General features: G+C 44.7%; 1 protein-coding gene across 1 annotated transcript in view; it reads left to right on the top strand.

Moving 5' to 3' along the window:
• Positions 1-21,645, top strand: part of PPP4R4 (protein phosphatase 4 regulatory subunit 4) — a 103,596-nt gene that overhangs the window by 48,432 nt on the left and 33,519 nt on the right. The window contains exons 5-7 of the mRNA XM_018559393.1: positions 14,077-14,179; positions 16,165-16,312; positions 18,072-18,145. Coding sequence (XP_018414895.1) covers positions 14,077-14,179; positions 16,165-16,312; positions 18,072-18,145 — 325 coding nt within the window. The remainder of the gene's footprint in view (positions 1-14,076; positions 14,180-16,164; positions 16,313-18,071; positions 18,146-21,645) is intronic.

Raw genomic sequence — 21,645 nt, 5'->3', positions numbered from 1 at the left:
CAGGGCTCAAAATTTCAGGTTCTGAACTACTAGCCAGTCCTTAAGAGTTACTCGCCACCAGTTTCCCCAACTAACCTGCCCTGGCCTGGCCTTAACTCCGCCCCTAAACACACCCTCTTAAATTATCTCATTTAATTACACTGTTAAATGTTTCATTCAGAATAAAGTTACAAAAATAAATATTAACAATAACAACTTTAACAATATAAACATAAAGGAAAATAGCTATCGATAAAAATCAGAACCCTCCTACGCAATAGACTCAGGACCCTGCAACGCATTCATTTTACTATTTCATTACTTATTACATATTAATTAATATTAGTTATTTAATTACTAATATTATTTACTTCATTAATATTGATTAATACTATTATTTAACTGTGTTTCATTTAATGTCAGCACTACACCTTGTGTTATCTCAAACCAAAACCGAAATACATGTGCCGTGCTACAAAACAAAAATCTGTAAATCCAATCACCAACAATAATGTGAAAATAAAAAAAACTGTGATAACATCAAACACACAATGTAATAAATATGATCATTTCCTCCACAAAAGCACAATATTCTGTGAAGATATAACTTGTCAGCGGCTGCGAAGGAGTGGTGGAAACCTCCGATTTACTTTTTCTTTTACTAAGCAATATATATTCTCTCCATATAGTATATAGACTTGTGTGTGGGGGATTGAACACAGTGGGTTTAACACATTAGTTATATCTTCATGGAACATTGTACTTTTGTGCAGGAAATATCATATTTATCACATTCTGCATTTGCTGTGATCCCAGTTTTTCTTATATTCACATTTTTGTTGATGATTGGTCTCTTATCTCTCAGGTCTCTGGAAGTGCAGCACTTGCATGTAAGCTTTAGTTTGAGATAACACCTCATACACAGCCGCTCGCCTAAACCCCCCTCCCCTTCCCCTTAGTGCTTCTCATCATCCCCGGCATCCCAAAGCACACACGGACACGGTGCTTCCTTGCCAGCATTGGTGTGGGAGTGTCTGTCGGTGGGGCAGCATCACAGCATGAGGCAGAGAGAGTGCGAGCCCTAATACACCGGCTGAATTTCCACTCGCCCTCACTTCATTTCCACTCGCAAAATGCGAGCAGGCGAGTGGAAATTTTGAGCTCTGCTCTAGACCACATGTGTCAAACTCAAGGCCCAGGGGCCGAATCCGACCCACCAGGCCATTTCCTAGACTTCTACTTTCAGATCTCGGTATTAAGTTATTACTAAAACCAGTGATAATCGAATGCAGAGGCAATTATGATAACGATAAGATACATTTATATAGTCTTACAGATACAACCGGCCCTTTGAGGGCAACCATAATGTTGATGCAGCTCACGATTAAATTGAGTTTGACACCCCTACACAGGCAAAGTTGCATTTTTGCATGTCCCCCCCATAAGTACTTGTCAAAATGCCCTGTTTTTTCCGCCCTCACCCTGCAGCGCTCTCAGGCGGCCGCTTGCCTTGCGGTAGCGCTGGGCCTGACTCCACAACCCTTCTATAGATTTTGGTCCAGGCCTCGCTTTCACCTCCTCTTGGGATGTCTATATCACGCGTCCCAGGAGGCAGTTTGCAACATCTTGCATATGCGCATGTATTGATTGTGTGACATGGGCTCTAGGATAAGGACCAATTCCAAAAGTCTGAACTGACATTTCAGGGGTCTTCGTGCTCAAAATCCACCCATGGCTATTATTGCAAAGAAGCAAAGCATGATTTTCTTTTTTTTTTCCAATGTTTTAACCATCTGCAGATTGAAACATTGAGTTCCTTTATAATAGCATTTAATTACAAAATGTAATCACACTTGTCATACCAGCTGTCTTTTCTTAACATAAGATGAGTTGTCCTTTAAGCACGACGTGCAGTTGTGTTGACGAACGCTGGGAAGTCTTCTGCTTGCATCATTCCTTTATCAGCCGGGTCAGCTAATCCGCTTTTGTCAGGGAAGTAAACGCTCACATTCAGGATTGTAGCCTCGATGGCTTTGTATGCATAGTAACCTTATTTACCAAGATCAGCTCGGTTAATTGAAGTTTCATATTTGTTTGTATCCTTGCTGAATCCCAGCCAGGGAGCAAGAATCTAATTCAGATAAATAGCCAGCTTGTGGCCGTGCCAAGCCGTGGTGGCTGTGGCACCTGCCATTCATTCATACCCGATGGAGATCCGGCCTTGCTGACTAACGCCAATCACATACAAGTAGGGTTGCCACCTTTTCTTCCAGCGAAACCCGAACACTCTAGCGATGCACGGAAATTTTTGGGGGAGAATGAGTCCTGGCTTATTCATATGTAAATAACGTCACCCATTCATGTGTAAATATCACAGTTGAGACTATTTTTACTGGGGGGCCGATAGCCCCAATCTTAATTTTGGTTGCCCCTGTCTGTCTGACATCATGTGCTCGGGTCTCAGCTGCCATGAAACCTGGACACAGCATTCAAAACCCTGACTGTCCGGGTGAATCCTGGACAGGTGGCAACCCTACATACAAGGAATGTACTTTTTGTATTTCGAAGTGTTGTCTGATTTCTGCGCTTGAGGAGTTGACTGTCTGTGGGCCGGGCCTGGGCTTCTTTATTGTTAGAGCAGTAAAAAGGTGGAACTCTCTGCCCTAGGAAGTGGTTGTGACGTACGCCCCGGCGCAAACTTGCTGTACGTCAATCACACGTGACTATACACAGTGCCGAACCGAGCATGGGCGTCACAAGGACGTGGCGATACCACTCTCAGCCTCACCCTGCACAGAGATTTCCTAGCTTCCCGGGACACAATCTCAGGCCAGCAGACTGAGAGCGATCGTCACCAGGGTTGGGGTAACTCCGCAGTTAACCCTTTACCCACCAAACGTTCGCGGCCACCATGTGTTTTTTAACGGAAACACAGACCGTTCCCAGCAAGTGCCGAGACAATTTAAAACACTTAAACAATGCCTATGAGGGTACGTTCACACCATATGCAGTGCGCTCCGGCCTGATTTTGGAGACTCAAACCCCATTATCGTCACAGTGGAATTAGCAGAGAGTGTTAATACATTCAAAAAGGCTTTTCGATATCTTCATCAGTCAGCATTATATCCGGGTATATAAATTGGACAGGAGATTGATCCAGGGATCAATCCGATCGCCAATATGGGGTCGGAAAATATTTTTTGTATACCCTTTTATAGCAAACTGTCCTAACCTTGAGGGTTTTTCCACCTTCTTCTGGATCAAACACATAAGATTAGATTCACACTTGAGTGATCAATGGCCGCGTGGCAATCGTGCACGAAACCGCTTGGATCGCCGTGCAGTCACGGAGTCGCACACCACCTCTGATTGCGCTGGTGGTGCCATTCTTTTCTAATGGCACCAAAGTCGTACCGTGCGGATCGCACGGTTTCCCACCGCGATTCCCATGCAATCGAACATGATTACTAAGAAAGCCGTGCGTCGTGTGTTGTGAGAAAAAAGTACATGTGCCTTTTTCCAGCGATTGCCGCGCGGATGTAACCCCAATGGGGCCACATGGCAACCACTATATGCAACTGCACACGATCACGTGGTCCCGGGTCGTCCAGGTCTGTACCAGCCCTAAAACTCATACAGAGGTTGAACTTGATGGACCTTTTTTCATGCAAAGTCCACTTTAAGGCAGCCTATTGATTTGGAGCGCGCTGTCATGCAAAGTCCACTTTTGAGCAAACACAATGCACCTAAAAATACACCCGCACCATCTTTACTATATTAGATGTCAATGCTGCATAGCAAAGTTCTCCTTTAATGGAAACCTAAGCTCAGAGAGTTCTAGAAGTGGCCTTTGGTGACCATCCTTCTGAAGATATTTATGTATTACAGGTATTTATATAACACGGGCAATCTACACAGTGCACATTCACATCAGTCCCTGCCCCCGAGGAGCTTACAATCTAAAGTCCTTATCTCACATGCATACTTTCAAGGGCCAATTTACCAGCATGTCTTTAGGATGTGGGAGGAAAGCGGAGTACCTGGAGGAAACCCACCTAAGCACAGGGATGCAAACTCCTAGCAGATAGTGACCTGGCCAGGATTCAAACTGGGCACACCCAGCCCAGTCAAACACTGCAAGGCAGAAGTGTTAACCACTACGCCGCTGTGCTGCCATTTGTCTGGCTGTCATGATGATCTAATGGTTCCAGTATTGCCTGAGTCACCAACCAGGAACAAGATATAATATAACCCCATCATGCCTCTGTGAGGACCAGTAATTCACTACTGCAGTCTGTACTTGCAGTTAACCAGTCTTGTCTTTCCTTGTCATGGTGCCATCAATCTGCCGCTAGAATCTTCAGGACCACTGAGGACTCCACCAACCAATGGACAACCAATGAGAAGTGTCCATGTCACCAGACAGCAGCAAGGACACCTGAAGAAAGAACCTCCCACAATTTGCAGTCTAGCAGAGAAAAGGCTCAAAATTTGTTGCATCGGGTGACAACCGATTTAGGTGGGTATTTGGGGTGTAAGAATGTGGGTGGGGAGTTTAGTGGGGCTGGGTCTCTGGTGAGACTTCAGCTTCAGTTCATCGCAATAATATGATCACAACTGCCAACATTTCGGGGCTAAACCAGCAACCAGAGCAGACCTTATGTTTTGGTTTCAAACCCTGATGAAGTGAGCTTCCACCTGAAACACATTGGATGTTTGTAGACCATAACTGCAACAAACAAATGCCAATCCTCACTGTGATGATACTTTGTCTCTCTCTCTCTTTTTCTTCTGCAAACCTTGACGTTACTCCAAAGCCTTCAAAAGAACGGCCACACCAGATTGTCATTCTCCCCTACACCCGGGTCTAGAGTTCCACCACCCTCCTATCCTCATCCATATTTTTCTTTTAACAGGTTTCCTTTAAACAGAATAGAATTGTTGATCCTGCCGCAAACAAAATTTTCGACATCATGAGTTGTCACCGTATCTCTTTTGCAAGATGTCCCCCCTCTTGTTTCCAGCGCGGCTTCATCGTCACCCGATTCATGATTTTCGGATGCAGCGTGTGAATTTTTTTTCCGCAGGAGAAGTGAATCAGGATTTCAGAATCCGCCCACTGTTTCCAAAATTACAAGGCACGCTTTTCTGCGCTTCTGCATTTTCCTCTAGAGACTTCCATGGCAACCCACTGTTACAAGAACGGCCGGGACAATGCAATAATGGTCACCGGGCGTTTTATTGAACATCCTGTTATTGCCTCTATTAACCTCCTCACTGCTGGAGCCAGGACATTGAGAGATAGCACCCCCCTCCCCTCTCCTGTGCTTGTTTCTTTATTGGCTCCTCCTGGGTTATATAACTTCAATTTACATCAATCTTATTGTATAAGGAAGAATATTCCCATCTGTAACAGTTGTTCTTCGAGCATGCAGATCTCTCTGCTTTGACCATAGGTGGCCATTAGAAGAGGGAGATCTATTTTTGTCACAGTCATACATTAAAAATGATGGAAACCCGAACTGGATGACATTGAGTTTGCTAAAGCAAATGAGTGTAAAATATACACTCACCGGCCACTTTATTGAGTACACCTTGCTAGTACGCGGTTGGACCCCCCTTTGCCTTCAGAACTGCCCTTAGTCTTCATGGCATAGATTCAACAAGGTGTTGGAAACATTCCTCAGAGATTTTGGTCCAAATTGACATGACGGCATCACGGGCCCAAAGTGTGCCAAGAAGATATCCCCCACACCATTACACCACCGCCAGCCTGAACCGTTGATACAAGGCAGGATGGATCCATGCTTTCATGTTGTCTACGCCAAATTCTGACCCGACCATCTGAAATGGAGACTCATAAGACCAGGCAACCTTTTTCCAATCTTCTATTGTCCAATTTTGGTGAGCCTGTGCGAATTGTAGCCTCCGTTTCCTGTTCTTAGCTGACAGGCACGCTGGAAAACCTGCCGAAAATTGTAGGATTTTCGGCGGGTTGGTGGCGTGCTCGGAAGACGAAAGCCGCATGCGCCGGTGTGTGCAATTGCACACTGCCCGTTCAGCATTGCAATCATCGGCAAGATCGGCATGATCGCAAGTACGATCTGCCTGTCCAAGATGGACAGATCGTACGAAATTTTAATGACCTTAAGACCATCGCACAACGAAAGTCTTGCTCACCTACACCAAGGTAGATAACTTGACTACGTTGTAAACCAATAAACTCAGATAGACTTAGATAGCACACGGTTTCCTCCGTTGACATATTGGTTTTTGGGGTCAAGTCTCAAAGCTCCCTTACACAGCTGCACAATCAATGGTATAGCCGACCCCGCTCTACAGCCACCACAGCATATGCCACCCGGGCAAAGTTGGTCTTTACCCCTCTGTAATATAAAAGAGCTATTATGCTTTTTTTTTTCTCTTCTCTGAGTTTATAATGTTTCGCCTTGGCCTCCCGTCTATTTGGCTCCAACTCACAGGATCAGATTGCGTCTCTCAAAGGGGAACAGGGAGAAGAACAGATGGGACTTGGAAGGTAATGAAGAGAGGGCTCTTATCAGGATTCAGGGACCCTTTGTGCTGTCATGTGAAACCCTCTGAGAGATGGTATTTCGGCATTACGGCCCACAAAGGGCGGCTTCTTCTCTTACCCAAAGTGATATAAAACAACGGTTATTTTATGTATGTAAAACCAAATGTAGAGTCCATAGAACCATTACTATCACTTTCTGCCTTGAAAGAAACCTATAATCTAATGCAGGGGTAGGCAACCTCGGCTCTCCAGCTGTTGTGTAATTACATGTGACCTATGTGACTCCTATAGCCACAAACATTATATAATTTGTAGTTTAACCACAGGTTGCCTATCTGTGACATGATGCATACCACAACCAGATACACACCACACACAACTGGGACAGTTTGGGCAGGAGTCTGTCATCCCAGGGCTGAATCTAAAGGGGCATGTGCCCCTTTTGCTATTATTCACACAAAAGAAATGTTTGGAGATATTCACAGGGTGTGTTTGCATCATACCATATCCCCTTAACATATGCCTGTATCTCCTACATGTTCCATCACGGTTACATTGTTGAATCTGCCCCGCACTGTATGTTTATAGCCGGTTAAAGAATTAATAAATTTTTTCTTATTAGTACTGATAGAAAGTAAAGTGGAAGCAATCCTTTTATGCAAATTAGCTTCTCATACATTTTTGGGGGGATGCTTTCAAGACCTCTCGTGAATAGAGGCTGCCACTAAATATAAGAAGCCAAATCTTTTCTTGTATTTTCCTTTGTGTCGGACTCATTGTTCCAAATTTTCTTCCCGGCTTAAGTTCGGTGTGTGTGTGTATTTGTGTTCTGGAAAGAATTTATTTCCAGCAGCTTTGGAGCCAAGAAGATTTACATAAGCGACGGCACAACGTTATCCTCCCAGCGGCTTATCCTCCTTACGTGATATCACCCTATCTGCAATAAAGGCGTCATTAAATCTTATTACTGAGAAACACAATAAGAGGCGAGAGCCGAGCGCTGAATACTCGGTATTTTGTGCAGATTAAGGACAGCTCCGGCCAGATAAGTACACAGGTAAATGCTCACATGTAGGAAGTGTTTTGCCTGCCAGGTTTGTAAAGTGATACACGTACTCTTGCGATTCCCCTATCTCTGCTGTATGATATGGGTTACATTGCACAAGATGGCTGACATCACCTTTATCACCTATACTTCTGCTGACTCTGTGCCACTACCCCGCCCCCTCCCTGCTCTCTAAACTACTGCAGAGCAATATTAGACTAATCATGTGAACCCCAAACATCCTTCTCTTGCACTCCGCTCACTTAAAGTAACATGTTTTTCTTACCTGTCGACCCTGAAAGCAGGGCCAGGTTTACTCTCTCTGCTTCCCCAAGGACAGGTTCCTCAATGCGCCCCCCCTCCCCATCAAACCCCACCCCATTTTAATTATTATTTCTTATTATTTTTTACTTATTTTTTAAATTTTGATTTAATTATTTTTTACTTTGAATCAATTTTAAATGTTTTATTTTTTTTCACTTAACTTTATTGCTATTACACAGGTCCTAACAAGCCCCTGTGTGCTAGCATTTAGAGGTGGCAGATGGCGGGGGGCGGCAGGGTTAATTTTAATTTTCCTTCCTTCCCTGGTGGCTTGGCCGACCCTCTACACCCTGCTGCCCTAAGGCCAGGCCTTGTTGGCCTTCCGGGAATTCCGGGCCTGCGTGCTAGTAGATCTGTTAGCAGGCCAAGCTTTCCAGAAAAAGTGGCAGTTGCAGAGATTGGGGCAAACCATTCCCCAATGATAATGGAACATAGAAGATAAAGGGGAACATGGTGTGTGTAATGTATGCAGTGGCGTCACAAGGGGGGTGCGGCCCCATTGGACACCATTGGAGGGGTGACACCAAAATGACTGATAGTCATTTTGGTGTCACCCCCTATAAAAAGTCGGGCACTCGGTCATGGACTGAGAGCCTGACAGTGTCAGGAGAGAGGAGGGCACCCGGTGGCATACCTCATCCCTCCTCTCTCTGCTGGCAGGTGTCAATTAGATGACCGCGCATGTCGATGACGATGACGTCACAGCGGGGTGTCACCCGGTTTTCTGCTCTGGGTGATACCCGGCCTCGGGATGCCCCTGGATGTATCGTTGAAGTTTTTTTTAAAGTCCGTCTAAAACTACATGTCCATCTTGGGCTACTACCCTGTCCCCCCCAGGGTGACATTTCACTAAAGAACGAGCAATGTTGTCACCCTTTATCAGGAAGTGGAAAATAAGGGAATAACCAGCACGATTGACAGATAATGTCTCCCATAGATACACACAGGAAATGTTCTTGCTTGACTGGATTGCCCCTTAATCAGAGGGAATCCCAGTGCGGGTGGCAGCCATGGTTCCCCAGGGTGACTCTCATGATCGGGGCGGAAGGGCTTTTAGTGACAGAGGATAAAACACAGCTGTAGCTACATTGTCTCCGCCGCCTCTTCTAGGATGTGACAGTCTCAGGAGGAATCATCATGTTTTTATGACACTGCTGCAACCCAGGGGATGGCGGCCGACTCTATGGAGACGGCACCTTAGAACAACAGCAACCGCACAAATAATTCCCAAAGCTGCCAGCCACGTGAAAGGCAACCAGCACACAAGGAATGAAGTCGGATGTTCGTTAGTACTCCCGTTTCATCATTTTATTGTGAATCTAGACGTGCAATAAAAATACATTTTATTACCCCGGGACTACTAGACATACTAGAGTCCATTTATAAACCATCTTTGATAATAATCTGGGAACGTTCGTTCTGTGAGGATATATGACAAAACAAATGTTCTTTAGTTTCTTTACAAGGGAATGTACTTTAAATTTTTGGTTTTTTTTGCGTGTAATATCACAGTATGGCCACTAAGTAGCGCTGAGGAGCATAGAAAATAAATACTTATATCCTGTGCTGCTTTAGCTCCATCTAGTGGCCATAATGTGGTATTACATGAAAACATTCGAAAGCTCATTCCACTTGTAAAGAAAAAATATGCAGGATGTTCATCATACCTTGTCTCAAAATATCACCCTAACCGCCCCCTCCGCTCTTCCCAAGACCTTCTGCTTTCCAGCTCCCTTGTCATCTCCTCCCATACTCGCCTCCGGGACTTCTCTAGAGTCTCTCCCATCTTCTGGAACTCTTTACCTCAACCAGTCCGACTATCTCCCACTTTGACTGCCTTTAGGCGTCCCCTAAAGACTCATCTCTTCAGGGAAGTCTATCCAGCCTCAAACTAACTACTCAACCATGACGTTCTCATACAATTCATCCCCACACAGCTTCCTCCTCATGTATCACTTCCCCCTCCCGCATAGATTGTAAGCCCTCAGGGGCAGGGCCCTCCTTACCATCTTGTCTTGAATTGTATTGTAATTGTAATGTCTTCCTTATATTGTAAAGCGCTGCGCAAACTGTTGGCGCCATATAAATCCTGTATAATAATAATAATTTTGGGCTTATATCTGCATAGAAGGAACATTCGCTGGATATTCGCAGGGCCCTGTTTATCAATAAACCCCGTAGTGTAAAAAGTAACAGAAACATATTACAAATTTCAACCTGCTTACAAACTGTTCCCATTTACTGCTGAACGTTTTCACAATGAGAGCCAAACGGGAGATCGGTACGTTTCGAAAGAAAAAATTCTTACTTGAGTTTTTCCTCTCCATCATTTTTTTGTTATTCACTTGCAATGGGCCATTGAGCTTGGTAGAAAATTTGACTACTGCAATACGAATCAATTCCCTAGCCCAGCCCCCACCCTTCTTGCACATCATAGCCCTCTCCTCCTTCCCTCCCCTTATTCATAACCTTTTTGTGTAGCTGCTGAGGGAGGAGTGGAGGAGAGTCCCGTAGAGCAGAGGTGGGCAACTCCGCCCCTCCAGCTGTGCTTTCAATACAAATCCCATCATGCATCTGCCATCGTGCCTGTACAGGCCATCTTTAATATTGATTAGACCCCCGGACAAACATTTTCTTGCCCCAGGTTCTCTTTAAGGTGACACTAGGGGTCAGTTAGACCCCTAGTTAGACCCCTAGTGTCACCTTTCCACTCCAAAGAAACTATTGGAGCTCAGTTTCCTCTCCAATAGCTGACAGCTGTCTCCTTTTCCGCATTCCACCGACACCTGTGATGCCAGTCCCGGGCTTGTAGTTAAGCCCCCTGTGGCTGTCAGGGTCTTGCAATGCCTCATGGGACATGTAGTTCCACAACAGCTGGAGGGCCAGAGTTGCCCACGCCTGCTATAGAGTGTCTCTTGAGCAAGTCTTGGGGGGGATAGGGGAATGTAACCATGTTTCATGTTACACTCTAAAAATGGGTCTAAAATGAAATATGTCACAAACGTGGACTTATCCTTTAAGTGTCTTCCCCTTTCCTCATTTGGAAACATTTTCCCCTTTGTAATTAGATCCGATTTCCCCTTTAAGAAGCCATTTTATTCTCATCAGGGCGGAAATGATCAGAGGAAACCGGAGGAGATTGCTGAGATTTCCTTCCCAGTTTACATTTCCTCTCTGCGCGTTCTGCAAGGGCGACGTCCGCCGATCACTTACAAGCGACGGTCAGGATCAATTGATGATTATGGCGTTCTTCTTGTTAAAGAGCCTTATGTGACCTTGACATGCTGTCACGCCGCCCTGAATTGAGTTTGGCAGCTGCACAGGATGGAGATGCTGATACAATGAAAATGCTGAATTGCTGTCTTTATTTTTTGTTACAAAGTTTTTGGTGTCAGCCCCGCCTTTTTTTTTAATAACCCGCCCACTTCTTAATATATGACTTCCCAAGGTATTTCCTCTTTATAGCCCCCCCATCATAAGGATGGGATGGATGGAGATATTGATAATATGTATCTTATTTGTATTTCAACCATTTCCTGTAGCAAAGTGGATCTGCATTTAAAAAGTGAAGATTTGTTATGTTATAGGGAAAATCTGGAAGTAATAATTGTACATAAAAATATATAAATATATATCAGCAGTACACCGAGAAATCCACCTTTTGTCTGGAATTCCTCTTGAATAGCGATGAGCCGAATGTGCCTTTGTTTGGACTTTCACTGAACCCAGTCAGGGATTCAGGTTCAGCGAATGCCCAAATGGACTGACCCTGAGCCAGTTGTGTCCTAGCAACCAGTGATGCTGTATGACTTGCACAGCATCATGGGTTGCTAGGATACTAGTGAATGGGTGGCACAGCATCACTGGTTGCTAGGGTACAAGAAGCTCTGGGTTTGGTCCACTTGGGTGTTCACCTAACTCAGCCAGGAATCCGGGTTCAGTAAATGCCCAAGTGGACCGAACCAGAGCCACCTAGCAGCGAGTGATGCTATATGACTTGCACAATGTCATGGGTTGCTAGGATACTAATGAGTGGGCTGCATAGTATCACGGGTTGCTAGGATACTAGTGAATGGGCAGCATAGCATCACTGGTTGCTAGGACACGGGTGGCTATGGGTTTGGTCCACTTTGGTGTTCACCTAACCCAGCCAGGAATCTGGGTTCAGTGAATGCCTAAGTGGACTGACCCAGAGCCACCTAGCAACCAGTGAAGTTGTATGACTTGCACAGCGTCATGGGTTGCTAGGATAGTAGTGAATGGGCAGTACAGCATCATTGGTTGCTAGGACACAGGTGGCTTTGGGTTTGGCCCACTTAGGTGTTCGCTCAACCCAGCCAGGAAACCGGGTTTGGCAAACCTCCATGCACCTATAAATGCATATAACTGTGTGTATGCACTGAGCTTCTCACACTGTGCGTTAGAAGCTGCAGCAAGCCAAATAGGGCCCGCCTCATTTCCTGGCTGGAGGATGTCCGGCGCCATTCCCTGGCTGGAGGATGTCCATATGCATTCCCTGGCCCACCCCTCTCATTAATTGGATTTCAGTTCTTTCAATCATAAAGGCTCAGCATCACATGTGGGTGTTGCCTATGCAAATACAGTCTGCCTAGGAACGCCCACTCCTCCAGATTGACACCCGCCCATCCCGGCATTTTGATATTTGCATAACGTGAAAAATTTAGAGAGTTTTTACCCCATGTGTGGCGCTCGAAAAAAGGTGGGATGAGTGGTGGTACTTGGTGGGTACCACGTTCGTGAATGAATTTGAAGGAGAGAGTTTAGAGGAGGGGGGGGGTTGTGGGTTGGGGATTTGAAATCTTAGAGAAAAGGGAGCGACTTTTTGCTCTGCAGGTGTGCAGCTTCCGTGGTGTTCGGACCGTGGTGTCCAACAGGTGTACTAGAGGAAGACAAAATTGGAGAACGGAAGCGCCACTACCTGGCGCAATAAATGTGGTGAGGCTTGGTGAGAGGGATAAGTGATGTACTCACCTATGGTAGGTGGATCATTCGCTTTTAGGACGGTCGTCAGATGGAATGGAGCAGTTGTGGGAGACGGTCCTTATTAGGGGAAGATTTGTGTTCTGTGCGCTTGTTCCATATGTTACATGTGCAGTGTAAATGGTCTTTGTGTCTCCGCTCCATGTTTGTCCCCGTGCCGCGTTTTTCTTTTCCGGTGCTGGAAGAGTTACAAGACTCTCTCGGTGTCTTTGTATGAGACATTGCACTTCCTATTGTTTTCCCTCGCTAAGGCCGCACTTAGTGTTGTTCCGTCTGTGATTCACCGGGATACAAGGAGACAGGCAGCGTGGGACTGCGGCACAATAGATGTTTTCTTAGTACTTCACTTGTAATGACGTGTGAGAGAAGGGTCACCGTATGATGCATCGGTATAATCTCCGTAGAGTGTCAGCTCCTCCGCAGCCGGAGGTAATACAGAGAGATTCACAATAATAGATGAATGAACGTAGATGTAAACCCTGGCTGGATGGCATTTACAGTAGTGTGCTAGATCACCATGTGTCATCAACAATGACCATTTCTTCATCCTTTATGCTGATCTCTCTCTTCGTAGCCACTTCCTGTCTACATGCACTCCAGCCATGGCTGGAGTGCATTTCTACGGGCATGTTTCCTATTGGTGACAACAGTAGACCATGTCTGTGTAATGTGTGTTGAAGTTGCCCTTTGTAGTCTCCACTAGAAATGCATGGGACAGGGTGACAACGCAGGATTGGATTAAAGGAATAAGGGCAGAGCGTTGTCATCCTTTAAGAGGAAGGACCTTCATGGCAGGATCACCAAGTTTAATTTTTTTGAATGGCATAGGTTTAAAAATATTGAAAATGACTTTATAATGATATTAATATACATCAGTATGAATGATAATGGTGCTGAAGTGAGAAGGCAAAATAGAAGCAGATTCAACTTCAGCTTTAGGTTGTAGCATTTCACACCTCAGTGGGATCTTCTTACCAGGTCACTAATGAAAACTTGTCCGGCAAACCACACAAGTCATTTTGTACAAGCATTGGGGGGGCGGGGAGTTGTAGTTTGTCTGTGGTGGGGTATAGCAACTCTGAGCGCCGTTAGCTCAAAGACGGTTCACAGATTATTTTTGATTGGCTGTGTGTCCGACCCGTCATGTGATATTTGCTGAGAAAGACTCACGTTCAATGTCGTCTACTTGCAGCTCCGGCCAGGACATCCAGGGAACCAGCGTGGTGGCCAACCTACCAGTGCTTATTCGCCAGAATCCTGGGGATACTCTGCGGAGAGTCGTGCCAAAAGTCAGAGTAAGTGCCCTTCATTCTCTTCACTTTATTGATGGCTATTAATACATTTTAGCATCATTGAATGCAGTGGAGATAAAATGTTGTACCTTAAAAGTCCCATTATTGTGGCTTCTTGGGTTGTTAGCGTATGGAAGAAGTGTGTCTACCGTGTTTCCCCCGAAAATAAGACCCAGTACTATTTTTGGGAATTGCTAAAATATAAGACCTACCCCGAAAATAAGACCTAGTTGTGACCATTCCCAGGGCCGGTGGTGGCATAAGGTGGAACTTGAAGAGCCGCGGGGAAGCGAGGTGGCAGCGGAGGGAGCAGAGCCGCATAAGCCGATGTTTCCTCTATAGCGCCGCCTCCTGTCACAGGCGGAGTGATACCAAATGCACTCCGCCTGTGAGGAATCCATAGTGAAAGCGCGCTTCGCTCATTCTGGCCAGCGATTGGTTAGCAAATTGCTCTTGGAAAGGTACGGCACCCCTGATTGCCCTGATCACCATATTTTTGTACATGAATACACGTAGACTGTTGTACATGAATACGTGTGGATTGTTGTACATTAAAAAAAGAAGAAGAAAGATCTACCCCGAAAATAAGACCTAGTGCGTTTTTTTGAGCCAAAAAACAGTGTCTTATTTTTGGGGAAACACGGTAGGAGGAAGTAAAGGAGAAGAGGAACATTTGGAACACGGAGAGGTTGTGGAGGAGAGGACAACCTTTCTTCCCGAGACACCCCAACAACCCCCTATCACAAATCCACAGATCTAACTTTAGGTTGAGTAGGTTATCCATGGGGATTAGATTTTTAAGGAATCTCTCATGGGTATCCAATGCAGTAGCCGCCAATCTTTCCTTAGCCATAGTCCCATTCAAAGGAGTTTGAACTTCAAGGACATCCAACACTGGAGGCGTCCCATCGTTAGCTATGGTCTGTTGGGTGAATATAATCTTTTTCACCCGCGTGGCCCTTTAATACGGGGATGTTCTGTTCCTCTGATCTGTACAGACGCGGCTGTTAACCTTGCTTCCTCCCCGCTTGCCGCCATGGTAACAGACAAATTGTTTCATAGCTCGCTGGAGAAGGGGCAGAAGTTTCATTCAAAGTGAAGTTAGGGCAGACATGACATTTCCATCTGCCAGTTATTACTGCTTGTAATGTGTCGTGCTGGATTGCAGTCTATAGGCTCCATGTACTGTGGGGATAAAAGGAACAGTGCATCTTGAATCTATTAATAGAATCCTGCTGATCCTTTAAATGGGAATATTTAGCAGAACTCAACTCTGGGCTCCTCTCCCCTCCAAGAGAATGCATCCCCCCATTCAGCCCCCCTTCATGTGCAACTTATGCTTTTTTTATATGTAGCCTTTATATTTACATTCCAGGTGTCTTCAGGCCCGTCACATGACACGCAGGTTCTCCTTGATGTTACATTGTGCAGTTCTGACGGGATGACATTGGCTCTGCTCTCTGCATCAAGAGCCACCCTCTGCACTAATATACTGTGATTGTAGAGCACCATGGTGATGCCCCTTCCATGGTGCCCTGCACTCACACTATGTCCTCAGTCTTCTGGGTTGAATAACACTGGGCATCAGTCAATCCAGAAGATGACTGAGGACATCTTGTGGTGGAGAAGAAGTACTGCGAGGGTCAGTGCTGAAGAGGAGGATTTTTTTTTCTAAACCTCCAGGGGCACTTAATAAAATGTATCCCGACATAAGACTTTATAAAAATGTCTTCAACATTACAGAACAAGTCCAGGGGAATGTGAGTGACTACTAATAGATATTTCCTGAAGTATTCAGCTTCAGACTGACATCAGAAAGTGTTTCAGTTACCATCTAGAGAACAGCTGGGGCCGCTAAGGAGTAAAAGGGCTAAATGGGGCCCAAAAATCAGCAGTTTGTCATGTCTGTTTAGCAAGTTACTTTTTAATAGCGATTCCTTTTTATTGGAGGATTCTTCTTCTAATGTGTAACATTGTCCCCTCTGCAGGAGGTTCTCCATGTGGCTGGAGTGGAGATGCAGCTGACCGCAGCCTATTCTTTCCTGACGATACTGCAAGAGGAGTCGGTACCGGTCCACTCTTATTGCCTGTCCTTCCTCCAGATTATCCTGCAGAACCTGGAACACAGAGACACGGGTGAGGGGCACACTGACCTCCGTATACAGAATCCCGCTATCAGCACTCATAAATATACATGTTAAGCTGGCCATACATAGGCAACATTGCATGTTTGTTGCCCGCATGTTGTCACAACTTCCCATTTGTTGCCTGTGTATTGTCTTGACTTGCCGTTTGTTGCCTGTATATCATCACAACTGTCTGTTGCCTGTGTATTGTCTCAACTTCCTGTTTGTTGTCTGTGTATTGTCTCAACTTTTTGCCCGCATGTTGTCACAACTTCCCATTTGTTGCCTGTGTATTGTCTTGACTTGCCGTTTGTTGCCTGTATATCATCACAACTGTCTGTTGCCTGTGTATTGTCTCAACTTCCTGTTTGTTGTCTGTGTATTGTCTCAACTTCCTGTTTGTTGTCTGTGTATTGTCTCAACTTCCTGTTTGTTTTCTGTGTATTGTCTCGACTTCCTGTTTGTTGTCTGTGTATTGTCTTGACTTGCCGTTTGTTGCCTGTATATCATCACATCTGTCTGTTGCCTGTGTATTGTCTCAACTTCCTGTTTTTTGTCTGTATGTTGTCACACCTGTCTGTCGGTCTGTTTGTTTCCCATCTATTGTCACTATTGTCCTTTTGTTTCCTGTGTATTGTAACCATTGCCCTTTGTTTCTCATGTATTGCCACCATTGTCCGTGTACTGTCAACATTGCCCTTTTGTTCCCTATGTATTACCACCATTGCCCTTTGTTTCCCATGTTTTGCTACCAATGCCCGTGCACTGTCACCATTGCCCTTTTGTTGCCATTTCATTGTCTTTTTCTTTCACATGTATTTGTTGCCATTTCATTGTCCTTTTCTTTCACATGTATTGCCACCATTGCCCTGTCATTGCCCATGTATTGTCACCACTGCTATTTTGTTGCCATTGTATTGCCACTATTACCCCCTTTATTTCCCATATATTGTCACCATTGCCCTTTTGTTTCCCATGTATTGTCACCATTGCCCTTTTGTTGCCATTGTATTGCCACCATTACCCTTTTGTTTCCCTTCGTATTGCCATCATTGTTACCACTCTTTTGTTGCATGCATATTCTTGTGAATGTCTATCTGTTGCCCATGTATAGTAATAGTTGCCCATTTGTTGCCTGTGTAATGCCACCATTACCCAAATCTTGTATGTTGTTGTGATTGCCCATGTATTGTCCAGTACAGATAGAACCAGTTTAGTGCTTTGGTGCCATCTGTGTATGGGACGACCCTATACTCCTCTAATACAGCATGGCGCATATTGTAGAGTCCCAGGCTAAGGAGTTGCGTACATGGGCTTTGATTTCAAATGCAATTATTTGCAGCTCAATCGAATACATTCAAATGCACATGGCTGCACTTGACCTGCTTTGCCTGCAATAAAAGTACTTCTGGAATAGGACATGTGCCGTCCAGAGAAATACATGCAAAGCAGGTCATACGTAGCCTCAGGACTGTCATCCAGATTTCGCCATTGAGGTCATTTGGAATCTGCTGACCTGCATTTGGCGCGCATGTCAAACACTGATGAGCTACGCCCATGCACACAATCCATAACAGGGTTTCAAAACTCCCCATCTAAGAGCATAATACACTGCAAGCCCATTCACTGTGAAGGTGACAGGTGCTCTTTAGTAATGTGTGACACAATGGAATGTACAGCTGTTTCTATCTGTTCTGTGCAGTTCAGGTCATGTAATGTTATACAAACATACTGCAACCATTCTCTCTAATTGGATGTTTATGTGGCAGGTGTGAGCAATGCGTGGCTGGACACACTTCTCGCCGTTATAGATGTCTTGCCAAAGGAGACCATCAGACACGAGGTAATAAGACACATCTCTGCCTGGACACACAGGGACAACAATTGTCATAGAGATGCCCCTTAACCCAACGCTGAAGAGCCAACCTGAGTCTGTGACATCTATTCGAATGGGGGGACTGATATCTTAAAGCTGAACTCCGTCCTTCCCTTCAGTCCTGCACAGTTGTACCGGCTCCTCTCCTGGACTGAAATGGCTTAATCTCCCATCGCTTCCTTTCTTTGGATTTCAGTTCTTTCATAGATTCATATTTTTATTTAGTTTTGGATGTGTGGAGAAGGGTTACAGTTTTGGTTGGGTTTTTATTTCTGTCGGTTACCCTATGATATTTTTTCTCATTTCCTGTCCCTGAATGCCCATTGAAGACATTTTTTCACCACTTTCTGTCCCTGTGCCCCCATTGAGGATGTTTTTCATAACTTCCTTTGCCGTTGTTACCATTGAATACATTTTCCATCACTTCATGTCGCTGTGCTCCAGTTGAGTTTGATCATTTCATCTCCATGTCTCCCTGTTGAGGACATGTTCCATCACTTCCTGTCCCTGTGTCCCCATTGGGGATGTTTTCAATTACTATTTGTCCCTGTGCCACCATTGAGGATGTTTTCCATAACTTCCTGTGCCTATGTTCCCATTGAGGACATTATCCATCACTTCCTGTCGTTGTGTCCCTGTTGAGTACATTTTCCATCACCTCCTGCCCCTGTGTCCCCAGTGAGGACATTCTCCACCACTTCCCTATCTCGACACAGACAGCCATAACTACCTAGATTTAACACTTTCCTGCTCCATGCAGAACAAAATAAAGAGTTTTGGCTAGAATTTAAACTTTACAATGGGATTATCATAAGGGATTGAGTGGACGGATTATATAAGACTACTGACAACAATACACATGGGTCCTTGGTGTGTAATTAGCATCCCCAATGCCCCCCCGTCACCACCATAGCATTGGCTTGTTCGGGTCAAACTAGAATTCCGCTTTAATGCGAATGGAAAGAGAACAGAAGCCGCTGTTATTATGAATATAATCAGCACGGAGCCCGAAGCTTTCTTCCAAGTAAATGATGTCTGTAAAATTGGCAAGCCGGCCCCAATTTCAGTCCCGTTGTGTCCCCGCTCCTTGGTAACTGGCAGATCCAGAAGTCTGCATCTCTGATCAGAACACAGTCATCTCTATACAGTAGAGAACTCAACCCAGACACTGTATTTCTTGTGCTGACAGGGGGGGCAGCTGCCAAGTGCCCAGCCGGGACTCACACAGAGATCCTCATCCTGCGAAACGCTGGCGCACCTTGAAATACAACTTTCCGCTTTAAGAGGTCCCGCTGTTATAAGTCTCCCCGTCTCTGCATAAAGGGCCCCCTTAGAGCGGTGAGACATGGGCTCGGTAAAATCGTTTATACGCATACAATAAAAGGTTGAAAAGAACATTGAGAGAGTCACCTAACGGGGGAATTTTTAATCTTGTTTTTATGTTTGTTACGTCTCAATTCTGCTGATCTCCTGCAGCCTATTTCAGCCACTTCCTGTTCACATGCCCTCGTCCAGTTGGCTGCACATCATCCCTCCGGACTCTCTAATAAAGTGATACATAAATCATTTTTAGGACAAACAATGCTTTCTGTTGGCAATATTGTCTTTAAAAAATAAATTTATAACAATATTATAAAAAGCACTTTTTTCTCTGCATCTCCGTATATTACTGGTGTGCGAGCATGTATGTTGTAAAGCCACTCAGCAACATCTTCAGATATCCATCCCTGGTCCAGGGCCAGGTAGGTTAAAGATGACGATTTTTTGAGAATTGAGTTTAGAGGATCATGTGGGATCTGGAGATATGTAGACGAATCAGATAAGAGATTATACATGTCTCTTTTATAGTTGGCATAGTCCATAATGATGATGGCTCCCCCTTTATCGGCGGGCTTCATAATAATGGAGTCGTCCTTCTGTAGTATTTTCAAGGCGTTCAATTCTTCCTTTGTCAGGTTTGAATAGTTTGGACGATTGTATATTCTTCTTTGATCTATAACATTACGAGTATCATATCTGACCGTCCTAATATATGTCTCGATGGAGGCAAATTGTCCCGGTGGTATAAAGGAACTCTTATTCTTGAATTTATTGGTAGATGAATCTATGCATTTGGTACAAGATTGATGACTGAAATATTGTTTTAGTTTCAACGAGCGTTCCAGCTTGAAAGTATCAACCTCAAACTGGAAGTCATTGAAACTTGGGGATGGGCAGAAAGAGACCTTTGCTGAGGATATGGTTTTCAACATCAGAGATGGTTCTAGATGATAAATTAATTATCGGACATTTTTCATCCGTTGTTGTCTTGTGTTGATGGATGGTCCCGAGAATCTTCTTCTTCCTACTTCTTCTTGTGCGCTTCTTGTGGTCCTTCCTAAAAAAGGAGTAGATGAGGGGGCTGGTCCCGCTGTAGTAGCAGTATCCTGTGTTTGTGTTGTAGTTACATCACTATCCGTTGACGGGTTTTCAGTGGGGCGTTCGCTCTCACTGGAGCTGGTATTCCGTTTGTTGAAACGTTGTCTCGACCCTCCACGTATAAAGGCTCCGCCTCTGCGTCGTCTTTGGAATGTATTCCCAGTAAGCCATGGATATACTCTACCATCCTGGTAGTCCTGGCAAACTTGTTTGAATTTTTCCCGTTTTGCAGCACGAATTTTGTCTGCATAAATACGTGTTTCAGAATTGATCTTTTCTATTTCAACGTTGAATGCAACATCATCAGCCATTTTGTTACGAATCTTTGTTTCTTGTAGTAGTATGTCTTTGCCAATTTGAAGTAGTTGTGTTTTAATTTCTTCAATCACAAGAAGCATGTAGTTAAACGAATTTTGTGTGGAAATTGCACACCATCTATCACAGAATTCTCTACTCTGTCTTCCTATAGTGGGTTGGTTTCGTATCCGGAACCCTCTGGGGATTTTTTTCGCTCTGTAATATTCAGAGAGAGTAAATCAGTGTAATTCCAGGTCCACATGTTTCTTCTTCAGTTTCTTTAAGTCTCTGAAGAGATCGATTGCAGAGTCAGAGCCGAATGCTGCGACAGGGTTAGCAGGAAATAGTATGGAATCAATTTCATGTTTGTTGAATGCACAGGTGTAAGTTATATCCTCACTGTGTTCCCCTTGTGGTTCCATGTTGTATCACAGTTTCTTTTAAAGGTCACAACAGAAGTGATTGTGTGTGTGGTTGCCGATATAGTTCAGCAAAGAAAAAACGTACCCAAATAGGGGGCCTCCTTGCTTTGCTGAAAGGTGTGCGGAGAGCACCCTCACCAATTACAACTAGATCTCATTGAAGGACACAGCCAAGATCTTTAGATCTAATTGAAGGACACAGAGGAGATCGTTAGATCTCATTGAAGGACACAGAGGAGATTGTTAGATCTCATTGAAGGACACAGAGGAGATTGTTAGATCTCATTGAAGGACACAGAGGAGATTGTTAGATCTCATTGAAGGACACAG

The sequence above is a fragment of the Nanorana parkeri genome, unplaced genomic scaffold (assembly GCF_000935625.1).
Source record: "Nanorana parkeri isolate BGI_ZX_2015 unplaced genomic scaffold, ASM93562v1 scaffold392, whole genome shotgun sequence".
Taxonomy (NCBI): domain Eukaryota; kingdom Metazoa; phylum Chordata; class Amphibia; order Anura; family Dicroglossidae; genus Nanorana; species Nanorana parkeri.
This window is presented reverse-complemented; position numbering and strand designations above follow the sequence as displayed.